The sequence below is a fragment of the Labeo rohita genome, chromosome 16, assembly GCF_022985175.1.
Source record: "Labeo rohita strain BAU-BD-2019 chromosome 16, IGBB_LRoh.1.0, whole genome shotgun sequence".
Lineage (NCBI taxonomy): Eukaryota > Metazoa > Chordata > Actinopteri > Cypriniformes > Cyprinidae > Labeo > Labeo rohita.
In genome coordinates, this window is record NC_066884.1 from 24,570,312 (window position 1) to 24,590,526 (window position 20,215).

Genomic DNA, 20,215 nt, shown 5'->3' on the forward strand with positions numbered 1-20,215 from the left:
GATTGGCTGTGATTGTGTCAGGTCTTACAGCAGTTTTGTATCCAGTATGAACATGCAAATGCTGTCGCCGGAAACTTTTTCTATGGTTATAAAACTACTAACATGCTGTTGTGGTTGTAAAGATTAGACTATGCATGCATACTTCAATTTTAGCTCTTTTTCTTGAATTTGGTTTTACTTTTTGGTCTTTCTTAAGTGTCATAGAAGATAGATAATGGCTTTTCTTAATGGTGTACATGTAAGAGCATTAACGTAACCAAATATGGTGTGAGAAATTTAAGATTGGACATTTTGGTCAGGCTTTTCTCGTGGCACTTTACTTTAGATGCGATTGACACCTCTCAACTCACTCTTCTGCATTCTCAGACTCTCGTTCTCTTCTCTTCTTTCTCCAAAGGGAGCAGCACTGCTGACTGGCTGCGGTCCCTGCCATGTCTCCGTGGAGAGCAGCTCTTGCAAAGGGAGCGAAAGCTGGCCAAGGTGCAGACTCTGGTCCTTAAGGAATGCTGCCGTAAGTGTTTCCCAGGCAACGGAAAATCTTTCGCCAGGACCTCTAAGTATTCACACGCTGTGCTTCAGTCACCCCAGAGCAGCACATTTCTAATCATATTCCTCCAGTCATACATTCGCAGTCTCACGTGAACGCTTTCTGAAAATTAAGATCTCTTTTGTGCGGTAAACAATAGAGCTTTTGTCAGGTCCTCAACACCTACTGTGTTAACACGGGTTTATGGTGCATGATGGACTGTATGATTGATAGATTAATTGTGGTATGTCAGTACACCTGCAGGTTGTAGCTAATAATTTCAGGCTAGTTTCTGAGGCTGTATCATTTTGACATTCTTTGCAGACTTGGTATACAGAGTAGATTGTTATATACATTAGATTATTAGAGACGATGATTAAAGAACTAGTGTGTGATTATGCATAATTTTATCCTTAAATAACTTAAGGCACTTAAGCGCAGGTCGCTCTAGGGGGGATGTTGTTGTTATAATTAATTTGTAAACATCTTCTAAATGAATAATTATACAGCTGTCTCAGTGCTAAGTTTCATTTGTCTTACAAGAGAATGAAAGTAAACATGAAGCAGACATACAATATGTAACAGATTGTTTTTTTTATAGGTAGTGTGATTAATGAGAGATATTTAATGCATCTCATCTGTGGCTAGGGCGACGAGAGGAGGCCCAGAAGTCTGCCGCCATTCCCGTGAATGAACTGAAGGCTCTGCTGAATCTGGCCAGGGAGCAGTACCTTCAGATGCACGACTCCACACTGCCTAGAGCGTCTGAACGCATTCGCCTGGAGAAGGACAACCAGATGTCCTCTTCTAACACTAGTGGTGAGGAATACTTTAATATAGAGCAGTTTGCTTTAGGGATACATAATTTCTAATCATTTTGATGGATGGTGATAAAAATTATTACATTATGATACATTTATAATGTTATATACATCATATTGATTACTTCTCATATTTATTATAATCAAATCCAGTTTAGACCAGTGCTTCTAGACTGGTTTTGCTTCATTACCCAAATGTATATTATGTTAAATGGTGAGCCAACACAGTAGCAAAGTTGTTGACTGTACAAAAGTTGACAAAAATGCTAAAAGCCACTTGATTTGAAAGAGAATTTTGAGTGCTTAATACATCTCTACACTATTGTAGGGCCCTATGAAATGAAAAGTTTTTTTTTTTTTTTTTTTTTTTTTTTTTTTTCCATTTTAATTTTTCTGGATTCCATTTTTCCAGTTTAAATTTATTTGTTAAATTAAAAACAAAAAAAAAAAAAAGCATATACAATTAATTTACATCAAGAAACTTACACAATTTAACAACAATTTATTAAAATTTGAACAAAAATAAAATTTTTAACTCCACATGAAATGTTTTATTTTTTCTCAAATTCAGTTTTCCTTTCTTTTTTCTCTCTCTGTAATCCATTTGAATGGTGTTGTTAAATATTTAATAATCAAAAGCATCTCTATGTTGTGTGTGTATATATGTATATGTATATATGTATATGTGTATATATATATATATATATATATATATATATATATATATTTATTAGTGTGTAAATTATTATTAATTATTATTATTATTATTGTTTTATTTATTTATTTGCATTTATTTCAGGGCTGGTAGGCAAGTAAAATTTGTAATCTAATTAATTACATGAGCGATTAATTGTATTAATCACAAATTAATTGCACATTCAATTTGGCTGAGAAATTACTCCCAAAAGATAATTTAAAGTCATTGTGTAAAGCATCAAATAGACATTACAAAAAGTAGCTTCAGCAAGAAATAGTTTAGTTTGATTCAACATGGGGCTGGGCGATATGGCCAAAAAATTATCAATAATTATCACGATAAATGTTCAATTTTTATTTCTTTCAAGTTTAAAGGCAGATTTTTACTACAGTGTGACAGTTGTAAAAACCAGACAGTTAATTGTGGCTTTAAAGTGGTTATGTTTATGAATATGACAAACACTTCATGTTTTTTGAGTTCTTTAGACTTTTCCGAGTCATTTTTCCTTAAAAGAATAAATATCTTAATAGACAAAATAATTTCTTAGTTCTGCATGTTTAAATGAGTAATATTGTTCCAAATCAAGAAACAGGTCTGTGTTGCCTGATAATATTATTAATAATATATATTTTTTTGTCTCTTAGGAATACACATTTGATAGTAGCTTGAGTTAGGATGCAGATGTAGATTTGTTCATTATCAAAATCAATAATTTCTGTAAAAATTGTAGCAACCTCATTTTTATATATGGTGAAATGTAATTATTCTGATGATTTTTTTTTTTTTTTTAATTAACTATTGCTCTTCCATAGTATCATTCATAGTTCACGATAAGAACAGATAATAACAAAAATATTTGTAGGTATTTGTAAGAAAAATGGTAGTCTAAATACATGTAGTATAAATGCATAAATGCATTTTTCCATTACGTATTTTCAATACATTTAGTATGTGTCTACATTAATAATATAATAAAATTTGACACAAATATACCCACATTTTTGACACAGTATCACAGTGCAGTTAGTGCTACTTTAGTAAACCTATGGTAAATTATGCTGATTTGTAGCTTTAACTTTAAACAGTGACTTTAAACAGTCATTTTTGTTCTTCACTGAATTCAAGCACTTCACACGGGATCACACAGCGCTGTTTATTGACCGAGACTCATGAGTGAGTGAATGCATCTGCTCTAGTACGTTTGCACCGTGCCACCGTTTGAACTTTGATCCAAGCAGATAAACGGTCTGAGTGGCGCGTTTTAAATGACTAGCGCTCTTTTGTTGCGCCTTCACTGCGTAAACATTATATCGAACATTTATCGAACTCTTGTTATCGCAATAATTACCGTTATCGATTTAGCCCCCCGGCCCTATTTCAACATAAAATGTATTACATATACTCTTTAGAACCAAAAGGGAGAGTAAATAATGGCAAAATGTTCATTTTTGTGTGGGTGAACTATATCTTTAATTATTTTTATTTTTAATATTATTATTATTACTATGAAAATATGAAATTATTTCTTTAATGAAATGATACTCTTAATAATAAACTAAAACTGCCAGTAAATGGTGGTAAATGATTAAGTCATCAAGTCATTTATTCATTCATTTGATTTGTTCAAATGGCTGATTCATTCAGGAGTGAAGTAAATGGTTCTTTTTATGAATTGTCCATTGGTTCATTATGTTTGTTCGTCTTGAAGCAGATCATCACTATTAGATCGATCAGTGTTTGACATCAAAGTACTGCAAGAGCAATTAGAGAGCAGACGACTCTGCGTGCTTTTGAATTACTCTCGCAGTACTTTGATGTTATACACCAATCAGTCTGTGCAGCGCTGCTTTAAATCCAACGAGCCTAATGGTTCACCCAGTTCGTTCAAAATGTGAATTAAGAAATGAATTGCAGGTCTGTGTTGCTCAGAGACGAACAGTTCTGCTTTGTCTTTATATTATCATTGGCAAAACTGAGCAAAACAGACAACATTGTGTCTAAAATATCACACTATTAACTTCTCTAATAACTGCTGTATAAGATTTGTATCACATTTGCACTTGTATGATATTGCACTTATTGCTCGTGTGATATTACTCAACTATATAATGTAAGTATGAGGTAAAAACTCAAACAAGGGCATTTTTGCCCTATATCTTGAATTTTAGGGACATTCTAACTTTGTTCTCTAGGTTCCTGAGGTTCTGAGTTGTTGCCCTGCCTCATATTTGTCATCAATCAACTTTATGAAATGTCAGAAGACCCACGTCTAGGGTGAAACAAGTGTGTTAAATGCGTTAATAATTTTAACTCATTTATTTTTTTCCGTAATTAATTAGTCTAATTAATTAGTTAAATCTCCAGTCTTTTTCTGGGAAATAAATTCTGGTAAATATTCCTTAAAAATGCTTTAATAATAGTTTTATTAGTGCCAGTACCATCATTACGTAGCATTACGTAGCATATTTCTGTCACAGTTTCTTCAAGTTAAACCGAAAAGAAACTGTAATATGTTCATGAAGTGACTCTCAGAGCAGTTCTAGAGATTGTTTATGTGTTCATGTACCCATAGATTGAGGCGGCAGAGGCTGAAAATACCGCCAACGTCACCCACGCTTCAATATATGTGTAGTAAATAAAGTCACATGTCTGCGGCATTCATTCACACAGAGACAGGCAGAATGTGCAGGAATTATATTTAAATAGTTTTTTGTGGCGTAATATTCACAGACACTAGTCCATGTTGCATTTTGATTAAAGTGTACTGACCTACTTTTGATTTATTGAGATAAAATTGGGAAAATCCATGACAGGATTCTGTCTATGTTTTCATAGGGCCCTACTATTGTTAATAGACTGATTTTTGCCCATAAAACTAACTAATGTAATACATGGAACAAACACTAGGCTAAATGTCGCATTAGTAATATGGTATTAACTCAGATACAAAATTACAGGTAAATATGTGGTAAAATATTGGAGAGTTTGATTAGAAACACTTGTGCCTATGTGAATGAAAGATATGGTAGGTCCTATTTGAGTAATGAGGCAATATATTTTGCATCTTTAGTGTACATAGTGTTCCCAATTATTAAGGTGAACTTATTTACTCAACCTGTTGATCTTTCTAACCATTACATTTCCTATCAAAGATGTGAAACATTGTGCTCGCACAGAATGGCCAGAGAGGAGCGTCCTACAAAACTATGAGAACATACAGAGAGCCCGACAAAGATCCAGGTAAACCATCTGGTACTGTATCACCTTATCTGAAAACTCATTACCGTGTCTGGGAGCCTTCAGTTATTGTTTTTGTCGAGGACTTAATGAGTCTCAAAACAGTGTATCAGATGGGAAATAGCTTGTGTGTTGGTTCAGTGCTTAGAATAGTAAATTTGTGGTTGGTTGAATAAATTTCAGTGTCATCCACAGGTGCAGGCTGTTCAGCAGTGGTTCCTCTGAGAGTCTGATGGGGCCTAAAGATAGCCAGAGGGGAAGTTCTACACTGCTGGATGCCAGAGAACTGCTCAAACACTTCACCCCTGATGGACTGCCTAGCGGGGAACTACAGCCGCTGCCAGTGCTTAGAGGGTTGGTCATATACACAGTGTCTGACATGATGTCTCTTAATGACTTTTTCCGTCTAGCTTATTAAAACTGCAATTCAAGTCCCTCTAGACAATGATGGAGCATGCGTGAACATGGTAGAAAGTTTTAAAACATCTTTCAAGTTTTACAACTGTTTTTTATTTTCTGCTTGCACTGGTCATAAAGGGATAGTTCAGCCCCAAGTACTTTATTTATTCACCCTTACGCCGTTTGAAAGCCTGTATGACTCACTTTATTCTTTGGAACACAATAGGTGAAATTTTTGAAGAATGTTCAATAAAAATCAATGTGGCGGTTTAGGATTTAAAAAAAAAAAAAAAGAAAAGAAAAGGCATTTGGAACAACATCAGGGTCATTACTGATGACAGAATTTTTCATTTATTTTTGGTGGCCCTATTGTGATTATTAAAATGGAGGTTATGAACTAGTTATGTACTAGAGATAAAAATAATACTGAAAACATTTTCTTTTTTTAGAGAAAAAAGAATAGATTGTGAAGATTTTCCACATAACTTGCCCTCTACCAGAAACACTCAGTCTGTACAGCTGAAGTGAAAAGTTTACATACACTTTGCAGAATCTGCAAAATGTTCATTATTTTACCAAAATAAGAGGGATCATACAAAATGCATGTTATTTTTTATTTAGTACTGGCCTGAATATGATTTTTCACATACAGTAAAAGACGTTTACATATAGTATACAAGTAAAAATAATAGTTGAATTTATAAAAATTACCTTGTTCAAAAGTTTACATACAATTGATTCTTAATACTGTGTTGTTACCTGAATAATCCAGTTTTGTTTGTTTGTTTGTTTGTTTTTTTTTGTTTAGTGATAGTTGTTCATGAGTCTCTTGTTTGTCCTGAACAGTTAATCTGCCTGCTGTTCCTTAGAAAAGGTCCCACAGATTATTTGTTTTTGTTTTTTTTTCAGCATTTTTTGTGTATTTGAACCCTTTCCAACAATGACTGTATGATTTTGAGATCCATCTTTTCACCCTGAAAACAACTGAGGGACTCTTATGCAACTATTACAGAAGGTTCAAACACTCACTGATGCTCCAGAAGGAAAAGCGATGCATTAAACTTTTGAACAGAATGAAAATGTGTACATTTTTCTTATTTTGCCTAAATGTATATATTTTTTCACTTAGTTCTGCCCTTCAGAAGCTACAGAAGATACTTACATGTTTCCCAGAAGACAAATTAAGTTAAATCTACTCTGATCTTAAAATTCCAAAAGTTTTCACCCCCAGCTCTTTGTTTTTCCTTGCATGCATGCATTGTGTTTCCTTCTAAAGCATTTGAACGTGAGCGTTTGAACCTTCTGTAGTAGCTGTAGTGTAAAAAGATAGATGTCGAAATCATAGTGATTGTTGGAAAAGGGTTCAATTACACAAAAATGCTGAAAAACCAAAGAATTTGTGGGACCATTTTTTGTGGGAAACAAGGGACTCAAGAACAACTATCACTAAAAAAATAAAAACAAACATAGCTGTGGATCAGGTAACAACACGGTATTAAAAATCAAGCGTATGTAAACTTTTGAACTTAGAATTTTCTATTGTGGACTATATGTGTTTTATGTGAAATATCTTATTCAGGTCAGTACTAAATAAAAAATTGATCCCTCTTATTTTGCTAAAATAATTAACATTTTGGAGATTCTGTAAGGTGTATGTAAACATATTTACTCCTGAACTGAATGTCTCTAAATGTGGTTTGTTTTTGCTGTTTGTGTAGTGAACATGCATTTCAGTTGTCTCCTGACCTCACACCAAGGAAGGTGACCAATCTTCCTTTCTCAAAAGCTGCCCGATCCCACTACCATGGAATAGAGTAAGTGTGTGTACGCGTGCGTTTGTGTGTCTCTATATAAAAACCCATCCATTTTGCAATCTCTTCTCTCTAATTCCTCCTCCATCTTCTCAAGTATTCTCTGGGCGTGTTTCAGGTTCTGTCTGGATGAGCGTAAGGCCCTTGAGCGAGACCGTGGCTTTGTGAGGCTGCAGTCTCGTCTAATAAGATACGAAACCCAGAGTACATGCTGTAAGGAGCCCTGCCCTGTGCCATTCGCCCTCAGTCCTGCACCCTCCCCAGCCGTGCTGTCTGAACCGGGCAGCGTGCCCGATGGTGAATCTCTGCACAGCGAGCCGCCCCGCCTCAAACGCCGCTCCCGCGAGCCAGACCTCCAGCCACACAAGAGGTGAGAACACTTCATGCATACTAATGATGAAGGGTCATCTCATGGCTTTTTCTTATGTATAGATGGCCACAGGTCTTCTTGGGGTATTGTATATATTATATATTTTTTGCATCAGGTAGCAGGTCAGGCATTAAATTGGATGCATTAGCTTTTCAGGTCCTTTATATTGCATCAAAATTAAAGCAGTTTTACCTGTTTTATTTGCAGTGTTTTATATAATTTATTCTCTCATTACAGTGCAGGGGGTTTGTGGACAAAGAATAAAAATGTAAAACAAAAAGTTTCTGATTTACTAAATTTGCCACTCATCTCATGATTTCTGATCGGTCTTTAGAAAGCAGAAAGTTACTAGTAATCACCATTTATTTTAGTTTTAATTTTTAGTTTTAATAAATTAATTTAGTTTTTAGTTTTAATAAGTTCATTTTAGTGTTATATTAATAAAGTAAATATTTTAAAGATTCAACAAAGCATTTAATTTATTAGAAATACAGTATAAAGGGTAATATTGTGAAATATTATTCCTTTTTAGAATAACTGTTTTCTATTTGAATATATTTAAAAGTGTATTTTATTCCTGTGTTGCAAAGCAGAATTTTTAGGAGCCATTGCTACAGTATTAAGTGTAACATGATTCTTCAGAAATCATACTAATATTAGGGCCCTATGAAATCAGTTTAATTTTCCAAATTCCATTTTATTTTACTTTTTCAAGTTCCTGTTTTTTCCATTTTAATTTTAATGGATTTTTCTGTTTTAATTTTTCTAGACTTTTTCATGGATGATTAATTGAAATCGTGAAACTTACTAATATACTAATGTTAGGGCTCTATGAAATCAGCTTAATTTTTTCTCAAATTCCGTTTTATTATTATTATTTATTTTATTTTTTTTCAGAATTCCTTTTTTTCCATTTTAAAAGTTTGTTTTTCTGTTCTTTGTTTTAATGGCCTGATTAGTTGAAATCATGAAACTTATAATATTTAATGGTAATTTATTAAAAGTTTAACAAAAATGAAATTAAGACCCTATTATTTTTACCACATTCTGTTTTCAGTTAATTTTTAGGATTCTGTTCCAATGGTTAAATTTGAATAAACAAAAGCTCTAATTAATTGATTTTCTACAAAATAATAATTATTTTCTTTCTTTCTTTTTTTTTTTGTAAATTCTGTGTTGTGTATTTGCATTATTCTGCTAAATAAATTCTGGTAAATAATTTTCTGGTAAATATTACTTTTAAAAGAAATATTTTTATTAAAAGTAGTAGTATCATCATTACATTCATATATTTCTGTCACAGTTTCTTCAAGTTAAACCAAACTTTTATTTTGATGGGTTGTTATGAAGACCTTTAAGTTTCTGTTTGTATATGATATGACGATAGTTCTTCTCAAAAGAAACTGTAAAATGCTCATGAAGTGACTCTCAGAGGAGTTCTAGAGTTTATGGATTTATTTACTCATATTTTGAGGCGGCAGAGGCTGAAAACACTTCAGCGCCGTTCATTCACACAGAGATATGTTGAACATGCAGGATTCATATTTAATTAGTTTTGATTTCTCCATCTAAAGTGTAAATTTCGTGACATTCTGTGTTATTAAATTCCATTTTCATGGCTGGATTCTGCAATTCCGCCACGTTTTATACATCGTGGAAATCATATGCTAATATGCTAATTTTATGCGTAATTAATATAAATTAATATTCTTACTCTTAATCTTTTTTATTATCATCAAGGGTGTTTCAAGGCCAGTCTGTTGTAGTGATATTCAATTTGCCAGTATTCAAATAAGTCGACCCATCATTACACACCACTTGTCAGAAGAGGGATGTTCGATTAGACATTCAAACTAATGTTGCTCCAGTTAGGTTAATTTTCTAAAGCTGTCAGTTCATTGATTCTCCCTTGTGGCTCATTTTAGTACTGCCTGCTCATCATTGCCTTCCTCTGCCCCTCCGTCCCTCCACTTTACATGCGTTTGAATGCGCCATACGTCACTCGCACCCAAATTGAATATAGATCTGTGCTTGATGGCCTTGTCAAAGGGTGAAATGAGCAGTGAAAATTACTGAGAAGCACTGCAATGAATGTCAAAGTCTTACCATTTCCAGCATTTTAAGCTGAAATCACGTAGACCCTCTCTAAATGTGCTTCACATATGGCAGTGATCAAATGTCTGATGTTTGGCCTTCGTTGCTTCCACAGAAGCCCAGCGTGTGTTAGATGATGTGTTGTCAGGACATGAGGTTATTGACTTCTTTTTAAACGCTGACCTACTGCAGAACTCGAGGGGCCACATTAATTTTAAGGCTTATCATCATCATCTCTTTGCTGTGCTCTGAAATTACCACAGCGGTGTCACATCATCAGGAACTAAAAGCACAACTCTGGAAATTTATGTTCAAGGATAAAAAAAAATCCTGGAACTGAGTATTTTCTTATTAAACGGGCTTAGAAAGAGAGTGCTGGAGCTGAGATGTCTAGAGGAAAAAGAGGTAGAAGTGTGTGCTTCAGTGCTTAAGTAGGCCGTCACATCAAGTCATTTCGATTAGAGTTTTGATGTGAGTTACAAAGTGAGATTGTGGGATTGATGATCTCAGAGAAGCAATATCTTACACTATCCACCTCATCCCTTGTTAAAATCCCTTTCTCAGGTTCTGTAAATCAGAGAGCTCTGAATCTCTGGGTGCAGGTGGTACTCACCCAGCAGTGGGGGCTCTACGGCAGCAAGCAGCCCACTCTCGTTCCAGCTCAGGTCTGGCTAGACGTTCTGCTTCGGTTGCCGACCCCTCACCCAGTCAAAAACCCAGTCAGACCCAGACCGAGTCCCGCTCCCAGAAACACACCAGGGTAAGTGCTAATGATCAGGTACTGAAAAATGTATATTTTCACATTTTCTGCGGAGATTTGGGGTAAAATCTGCATGAGGAATGCATTAGTAATGCATAATACATATTGCTATCATTTTGTTTATCATGTGAGATAAGAATAGTGTTTTTTTTTTTTTTTTTTTTTTTAAATCTCATATTTATGGAAGCCCGTTGTGCCACTGAATAAAAAAAATAAAGGTTATTGCAACTTTTAAATAAACTCGCAGTTGCAAGGAAAGAAAGATTTATCTCGGAATTCTGACTTGAAAATTCGTAATTGTGAATTGTGAGAAAAAAGTCAGAATTGCCGGATACATACTTGCAGTTCTGAGTTGTAAAGTCAGAATTGCGAGATAAAAACTCGCAATTGACTTTTTTTTTTTTCGCAATTGTGAGTTTGTATTGTGCTATTCTGACTTTTTTCTCAAAACTGTGAGTTAAAAACTCACAATTCTGACTTTCTCGTAATTGTGGGTTTGTATCTTGCAATTCTGAATTTTTTCTCGCAATTGCGAGTTTATCGCAATGCTGACTTTTCCCACAATTCTGACTCTTTTTTTTTTTTCAATTGCTAGTTTATCACAATTCTTTTTTTCTCAGAATTGCAAGTTAACTGTGAAAAAAAAAAAAAAAAAATCATAATTGTAAGATAAAAAGTCAGACTTTTTCAAAGGAATTTTTTCCTTTGAAAAAGTTTGTATCTCAAAAAGTTTGTATCTCACAATTCTGACTTTTTCTTGCAATTCTGACTTTTTTTTTCAATTGCGAGTTTATCGCAATTCTGACTTTTTTTCTCACAATTCTGACTTTTTTTTTTTCCAATTGCGAGTTTATCAATTCTTTTTTTTTTTTTTTCTCAGAATTGCAAGTTAACTGCGAAAAAAAATAAATAAATAATAATAATAATAATAATTTAAATAAAATAAAAAAAATAATTGTGAGATAAAAGTCTGACTTTTTCAAAGGGCTTTTTTCCTAGTAATTGCGAGTTTGTATCTCGCATTTCTAACATTTCTTGCAATTGCGAGTATATCACAATTCTGACTTTCAGAATAGTGAGTTTGTGTCTTGCAATTCTGATTTTCTCTTGCAGCTGCCAGTTTATCTCAATTATGACTTTTTCTCACAATTGCAAGTCTGTATGTCGCAGTTCAGATGTGTTTTACACAATTGTGAGTTTATATCTTGCAATTCTGACCTTTTTATTCTCAAAATTTTGAGCTATAAATTTGTAATTGTGAGTTATAAAGTTCAGTTTTAAGGGGGGAAAAAGAATTCTCAGTTCTGAATTTTTTCTCGCAATTGCGAGTTTATCGCAATGCTGACTTTTCTCACAATTCTGACTTTTTTTTTTCAATTGCGAGTTTATCACAATTCTTTTTCTTCAGAATTGCAAGTTAACTGTGGGAAAAAAAAAAATCATAGTTGTAAGATAAAAGTCAGACTTTTTCAAAGGAATTTTTTCCTCGTAATTGCGAGTTTGTATCTCACAATTCTGACTTTTTCTCACAATTCTGACTTTTTTTTTTCCAATTGTGAGTTTATCAATTCTTTTTTTTCTCAGAATTGCAAGTTAACTGCGAAAAAAAAATAAATAAAAAATAAAATAAAATAATAATTGTGAGATAAAAGTCTGACTTTTTCAAAGGACTTTTTTCCTCGTAATTGCGAGTTAGTATCTCGCATTTCGAACATTTCTTGCAATTGCGAGTATATTACAATTCTGACTTTCTCTTGCAGCTGCCAGTTTATCACAATTATGACTTTTTCTTGCAATTGCAAGTCTGTATCTCGCAATTAAGATGTTTTACACAATTGTGAGTTTGTATCTTGCAATTCTGACCTTTTTATTCTCAAAATTGTGAGCTATAAATTCGTAATTGTGAGTTATAAAGTTCAGTTTTAAGGGGGGAAAAAGACTTCTCAGAATTGCAAGTTTATATCCCGCAATTCTAACTTAACTCGCAATTGCAAGATAATTGCGAAATAATTGCAAGATAAACTTGCAATTCTGAGAAAAAAAAGTCACAATTTCAAGATATAAACTCTCAAATCTGAGAAAAAAGTCAAAATTGGGAGGTTATATCTCAAAATTTTGACTGTATTTCTCAGAATTGTGAGTTTGTCTGACTTTATAACTTGCAAGTTTATATCACGCAATTCTGAGAAAAATTGTAAGTGCTTTTTTTTTCTCGCAATTCTTTTTTTCTCAGAATTGTGAGTTATGAACTCGCAATGGATTTGAAATATTGATTTTAAAGGATAGTTCACCCAAAAATGAAAATCTGTCATTAATTACTCACCCTCATGTCGTTCCAAACCCGTAAGACCTTCGTTCATCTTCAGAACACAAATTAAGATATTTTTTATGAAATCCAAGAGCTTTCTGGCCCTGCATAAACAGCAAAGCAGCAGACACGTTCAAGGCCCAGAAAGTTAATAACATTGTTAAAATAGTCCATGTGACATGGGTTCAACCTTAATTTTATGAAGCTACAAAAATACTTTTTGTGCCCAAAGAAAACAAAAATATCTTTATTCAACAATTTCTTCTCTTCCCTGACAGTCTTTGATGCGTATTTTCTAAAAACTTCATAAAATTAAGGTTGAACTACAGATATAACATGGACTATTTTAACAATGTCCTTACTACTGTTGCTCTCCGTTTGCAGGGTCTGAAAGCTCTCGGATTTCATCAAAAATATCTTAATTTGTGTTCCGAAGATGAACAAAGGTCTTATGGTTTTGGAACAACATGAGAGAGAGTGATTACTGACAGAATTTTCATTTTTGGGTGAACTATCCTTTTAGGCGCTAAGAGAGGCATAAAAATGGTGCAGCTTTGTAGAAAATTGGTTGCCAGGGACTACGGTCAAATATGCAGTGTAAGGGTCATCATTTCAGAATATCTGAATGCTGCATTTGACCAGTCAAAATCAAGTATTCCAGAGAGCCGTGGAAGAAGGCAGAACAGCTCTCAACCCATTCAAAACCTTAAACCTTTTACTGTATTCCGTGAGTTCACTACTACAGTCATCAGCAAATGTCATGTCTTTATGTGTGAGGTCTGTGAGTGCAGTAGTTTCGTGATTGTGCATGGTTCTCATCCGTTGTTTCTGCTTCAGATGCTGAGGGAGGTGGTTGCTAAGACGCTCAATAAACACGGGATCAGCAGTGAGCACAAGTGCTTTGAAGCCTGCAGTCAAAGACTGTTTGACATATCAAAGTTTTATCTGAAGGTGGGTACGAATCATTCTGCCTCTTTCCCTCGCACCCTGCTGTCCTGCCTTTAGGACATCTTTGAAGCTCTCAAAATATGCTGCGTAAACGCTACCGATTGATGTTATCTACATCATTTATCCATGACAGGGGAGCAAAAACTTAGTTCAAGAAACTTGTTTCAATTCGCTTTGTTCCTAAAGCATTCAGCGAGCATTCACTCTTTTATAGCACCTTACTATTTTTCCCTGAAGTTGTTTTAGTCAAAATGTGCACCAAAATCATTCATAATTTACTCAATGTATACAGGCTGTCTCTGCCTTTAAGACTTCAGTATATAAATGGCCAGTATAATGACAGGCTAGCCTTCACTTACCAGCACGGTTTCAGTTTTGTTCATCAGGACAAGTCAAGTCAATGGATACTGAATAGACATGCTTGTGATTTTACAAAGGGAGAGTTCACCCAAAAATATATATTTTCTCATGCCTTCGTTTATCTTTGGAACACAAATTAAGATATTTTTGATCAAAAATAACACCGCTCCTCCATCGAAAAATGATGAAATTATTAATAGACATTATTTTTGTTTTCTTTGCACGCAAAAAGTATCCTTGTAGCTGCATAAAATAATTAAAGTTGAACCACATGTCACATGGATGATTTTAATGATGTTCTTACTACCTTTCTGGGCCTTGAACGTGTCAGTTGCGTTGCTGTCTATGTAGGCTCAGAAAGCTCTCGGATTTAATCAAAAATATTATAATGTGTGTTCCCAAGATGAACGAAGGTCTGGAACAACATGAGGGTGAGTAATTATTGACAGAATTTTCATTTTTGGGTGAACTATCCCTTTAAGCTTATTAATGTTTTTATTCAGATGAAAATATGAAAAATCTATCCATATTTTCACTTTATTTACCTATAACAATATGCTAGTCAAACTCAAAACACATTTATGAATGTAGTAGAGCATTTGTATACATTACCATATAAACATTTCAGGGTTGTTTTTTTTTTTTTTTTTTTTTTTTTAAGACTTTTTCAGGGAATATAACTATGTATTAATAAAATCTGCTATTTGAATGTTTTAAAATGTAATTTATGTTTATGGCAAAGCTGAATTTTTAGCAGCCATTTAGCAGTTTTTAGTGTCACACGATCCTTCAGAAACCATTGTAATTTGCAAATGTGTTGCCCAAGTAACATTTATTATATTATCAATGTTTAAAACAGTTGTTTTGCTTAATATTTTTATGAAAACAGATTTTTTTTTGTTAATTTTACAACCTTGTAATAATCTAAATGTCTTTACAGTCACTTTTGATCCGTTTAATGCATCCTTGCTGAAAGTATTTATTTATAAAGTATTTATTTCTTAAAGGAGAAGTCCACTTCCAGAACAACAATTCACAAATAATTTACTCACCCACTTGTCATCCAAGATGCTCATGTCTTTCTGTCTTCAGTCATTAAGAAATTATGTTTTTTGAGGTAAGCATTTTAGCATTTTTCTCCGTATAATGAACTTCATTGGTGCCCCGATTTTGAACTTCCAAAATGTAGTTTAAATGCGGCTTCAAAGGGCACTAAACAATCCCGGACGAGGAAGAAGGGTCTTATCTAGCGAAACAATCAGTCTTTTTTTTTTTTTTTTTGGAAGATAAAAATTTGTATGCTTTAAGCACAAAAGCTTGTGTAGCTCTGGGATGCATGTTCATGTGCTATTGAATCATGTCGAAAGGTCATGCGGAACGTAGGCGGAACCACAAACCCAGTGTTTACAAAGTGAAGGCTAAAGACTAAGAAAGTGCAAGTAAGTCAAACACTGTTTACAAACAAAAAGGTACAACGATGTTGGACGATTCTGAAGTTGTAGGAGAAAATAACATCAAGTTTTTCACCATTCTCTACCTTTTTGAGCTGGAGTACACAGACGATGAACTTAGATGTGATTCGTAGTAGTGATGGGAAGTTTGGATCATTTTAGCAAGTCTGACCTTTGAGTCCCATTCAGCAAAATGAACAAATCTTTTTTTTAGAGTCATTTCGTTCATTTTAGCAAAATCAGCATCACGTGACAGCCCCATAAGATGAACGAACGACTCGGAAAACCCGAAGACTCGAAACAGGTGAACTAATTCCAGTACAGAACCTAATAGGATGTTGCGCATGCGCGACTGAACGGAATCACTTCCCGAGACGACTCGTTCTTCCCGAGTCACATTAAAGATTTGTTCATAATGAACTAATCGTTAAAGAACGACCCGTGGACGTACATCCCAGAGCCTGTGCTACACAAGCTTTTGTGCTTAAAGTATACAAATTTTTATTTTTCGAAAACAATGACCGATCGTTTCGCTAGATAAGACCCTTCTTCCTCGAATGGGATCATTTAGAGCCCTTTGAAGCTGCATTTAAACTGCATTTTGGAAGTTCAAATTCGGGGCACCAGTGAAGTCCATTATATGCCGAAAAATCCTGAAATGCTTTCCTCAAAAACCATAATTTCTTTACGACTGAAGACAGAAAGACATGAACATCTTGGGTGACACAGGGGTGAGTAAATTATTTGTAAATTGTTGTTCTGGAAGTGGAGTTCTCCTTTAAAGAAAAAAAAAAAAATCATACTGACCCCAAACCTTTGAATGTGTGTGCACAAATGTAATAAAGCATTAGCAAAGTTTAGTTTGCACAATGCTCTTCTCTGAGCTGTTATGCCTCAATGACCTGTGTTTGTTTTACAACAGGATCTGAAAACCTCACGTGGTCTTCATGAGGAAATGAAGAAGGCAGCCAGTAACAATGCCAAACAGGTGAAGCACGCACATCAGCGTTTTGAGAGAACCCGAGTTGATGAAAAAAGACAAATCACAACTGTGTTGTTTCATTTTGAGTTATTTGTTTTTGAATGTAAAATGTTTTTATGCATGCGCTGTTCTCATCCACAGGTGATTGATTGGGTTGTGGAGAAATCATCTAAAAGATGACTTCATTTTAAGTTGGAAACGTTGAAGGTAAACCTGCAGAAGAACAAACAACATGATGCTACAAAGTGAATGGATGGAACTTCTCACAGCGCTAAATACAGAACAGTTCCTGACAGGAGTCATGTACATATTTATTTCTATATATATTTTTTGTGTTTGTGATATTATAATGTATTAAAAATATTTTATTTGGTTTTATATGGTGTTTTCACTAGAAAAGAAATATCTTGAATGCTCAACTGACTATCTGACTCTGACAAGCAACAGCCAAACATGGCCCCACGTTTTCTGAGAAACGCTGTTTTGCATCATGAAAATCAGTCGGAGGGCGTTTCTCTCCAGATCGTATTTCAGTAATCAGTTCGCTCAAATCACCACTCGAGCATGAAACAAAGAACACATGAGAGTTTCAACCGTTTTTCCAAAACCTCATCATTCCCTCTGTGATTACCTCATCTTTTCTTGTTCATTGATCCCACACAGGCTACCGCTGCAAGTAGTTTGCCCTAAAATGACTGCTGTGTTGAGATCAGAAGGTCACGTTGGGTTGAGGTCATAAAGAGCAACTGCTCCGTGGCACTCCTCGCCCAGAGAAGGTTGAGGGTGTCTCGTTTGGCAAAGTCGCCGGACACATTCCAGTCCCACACAGGGCCATTGTTCTCGCTCCTGGGTGCCCAGAGGGGTGATGGGAAAGGAGGGAGGGGGCTGCACATTACATTGGCAACCCTGAGAGCCCTCCAAGGCAATATGCAATCTGAACTCACTCGCTGCTTATCAGCAGAGCTGCTCCAGTTCATATGGTGAATAGAACAGATGTTTTTAATAGGGTTTTAGTTTATTGATACATTGTGATACTCCATTTTTCCCAAGCTTTGAGTCAGTATTTTGATCTGTGTGAGTAAACTCTATTAAACTTTAGACTTGTTTTCAAACTCTTTTCTACAGTGTTTAAACAGCTCACTTTGTTCTCCAAGCTGACGTCTTGATATAAAAGCATTCATATCAAGAAGAATCAAAATTTCCTTGAACTTGTCAAAAGAGTTCATTGTATGAAAATACACTGTAGTTTTTAGAACTTGAAACTTCCTCCCCAGTAACCATTTATTGAAACTTGAGCTGAAAATGAGGAAGTGTGAATAACATTATTCCTAAACAGTAGAACAAATGATGAGTGAAATACGGAAGAGGCGGTCAAACCTTGTGTCGCTCCTGGATGTGTGTACTGTAGCACTTGTAAAGAAAAATTCCTTTATGTAAAGAAAAAAAAATAGTTCACTAAAAAATGTCATCATTTAGTCACCCTCATGTTGTTCCAAGCCAGAATACTTGAAGTGACTCACTTCCAACTTGTAATAACTGGTAATAACTTCTTTTGAGAGCTCCAACTTGTGCCACCTGACTGCTAAAACATCATGCAGAAATGCTCAAAATGGCAGCAGCTGAGGCTGTAAAATGTAGCAAAGCTTGACTCAAGTATCTTCTGTTATTGGAATCCTTAGCTCAAGACAAACAAAACGGCTGTCTCCGATTTCATTTTCTGCATGAAAATGTTTCCTCCATTTTGAATTTTTCACAAATCCTACTTTTGCAAACTAGTCCTATGTTTTTTGCCCAATCAGAACCACACCAGTGCACAAAATTTCTTTAAAGGTCTGATTAGCAAAAGTTGTCAAAACCAAATTAAAGTTCCATTGTTGGTCGGAATAGGATGCAAAAATGTTCAATGTGTGTGGTTACACTTTCACTAAAACTGCTATAACTCTAGAATGGAATGAGATTTGCTACACGGGGGAAAAATCATGAACATGGCTGTAACTACACACGTTAGTCTGATTGCCCTGAAAATTGGCACGCTGTCTTTTTGTCCAACGTGCCACCAATATGCAGGTGCATTTCAGAAAATTAGAATATAGTGAAAAAAAAATTTTTTTTTTTTGTAACATTTCAAAAACTGAAACTTTCATATATTCTAGATTTGTTACATGTAAAGTGAAACATTTCAAAAGTTATATATATTTTTTTTTTTAATTTTGATGATTAGAGCTTATAGTTTATGAAAGTCAAAAATCCAGCATCTCAAAATATAATATTTACATTTGAGTTTCATTAAATGTCCATCCCTGGATGGACCGGTATTTTTCATTTACCATATAAACTCATAAATTCTGGGTCTCTCTTGTTCTTTGAAACTGCAATAATGGGGAAGACTGCTGACTTGGCAATGATCCAGAAGACAATCATTGTCATTACTGAAAGAGGTGGCTGTTTACAGAGTGCTGTATCAAAGCATATTAAATGCAAAGTTGACTGGAAGGAAGAAATTGGGTAGGAAAAGCTGCACATGCAACAGAGATGACCGCAAACTTGAAAAAAACTGTCAAGCAAAGCTGATTCAAGCTCTTGGGAGAGCTTCACAAGGAGTGGAATGAAGCTGGAGTTGGTGCATCAAGAGTCACCACGCTCAGACTTCTTCAGGAAAAGGGCTACCAAGCCACTTCTGAAACAGAAAAAACATCAGAAGCATCTTACCTGGGCTAAGGAGAAAATGAACTGGACTGTTGCTGAGTGGTCCAAAGTCCTCTTTTCAGATAAAAGTAAATTTAGAATTTCATGTTGAAATCATGGTCCCAGAGTCTGGAGGAAGACTGGAGACGCACAGAATCCAAGCTGCTTGAAGTCCAGTGTGAAGTTTCTGAAGTCAGTGATGATTTGGGGTGCTGTGACATCTTCTGGTGTTGGTCCATTGTGTTTTATCAAGTCCAAAGTCAATGCAGCCATCTACCAGATTTTGGAGCACTTTATGCTTCCATCTGCTGACAAGCTTTATAGAGATGCTGATTTCTTTTTTCAGCAGGACTTTAGCACCTGGCCACAGTGCCAAAACCACTTCCAAATGGTTTGCTGACCATGATATTACTGTGCTTGATTGGCCAGCCAGCAAGTCTGACCTGAACCCCATTGAGAATGAGATATTTTCAAGAGAAAGATGAGATACAGTCGATCCAACAATGTTCAGACGAGTTCAAGGTTCAGTAGTGCCTAAGCAGTGCCACAGGCTGATCGCTTCCATGCCACACCTTACTGATGCTGTATTTCATGTCAGGAGCAAGTAATTTGCTGTAATTTGTGCTGCCAACCAAGTATTGAATGCATAAATGAACATACTTTAAACTTGAACTTTTCTGTTTAGCAAATCTGTTTTTTGATTGATCTTAGGAAATATTCTAATATTTTGAAATACTGGATTTTTGCCTTTCATGAGCTGTAAGCT

General features: G+C 34.9%; 1 protein-coding gene across 1 annotated transcript in view; it reads left to right on the forward strand.

Moving 5' to 3' along the window:
- mtbp (MDM2 binding protein) overlaps positions 1 to 17,639 on the forward strand; it is a 35,490-nt gene extending 17,851 nt beyond the window's left edge. The window contains exons 13-22 of the mRNA XM_051132050.1: positions 398 to 511; positions 1,175 to 1,345; positions 5,197 to 5,284; positions 5,477 to 5,635; positions 7,399 to 7,494; positions 7,610 to 7,861; positions 10,520 to 10,715; positions 13,861 to 13,974; positions 16,705 to 16,770; positions 16,906 to 17,639. Coding sequence (XP_050988007.1) covers positions 398 to 511; positions 1,175 to 1,345; positions 5,197 to 5,284; positions 5,477 to 5,635; positions 7,399 to 7,494; positions 7,610 to 7,861; positions 10,520 to 10,715; positions 13,861 to 13,974; positions 16,705 to 16,770; positions 16,906 to 16,944 — 1,295 coding nt within the window. The 3' untranslated portion in view covers positions 16,945 to 17,639. The remainder of the gene's footprint in view (positions 1 to 397; positions 512 to 1,174; positions 1,346 to 5,196; positions 5,285 to 5,476; positions 5,636 to 7,398; positions 7,495 to 7,609; positions 7,862 to 10,519; positions 10,716 to 13,860; positions 13,975 to 16,704; positions 16,771 to 16,905) is intronic.
- Positions 17,640 to 20,215: the final 2,576 nt, after the last annotated feature.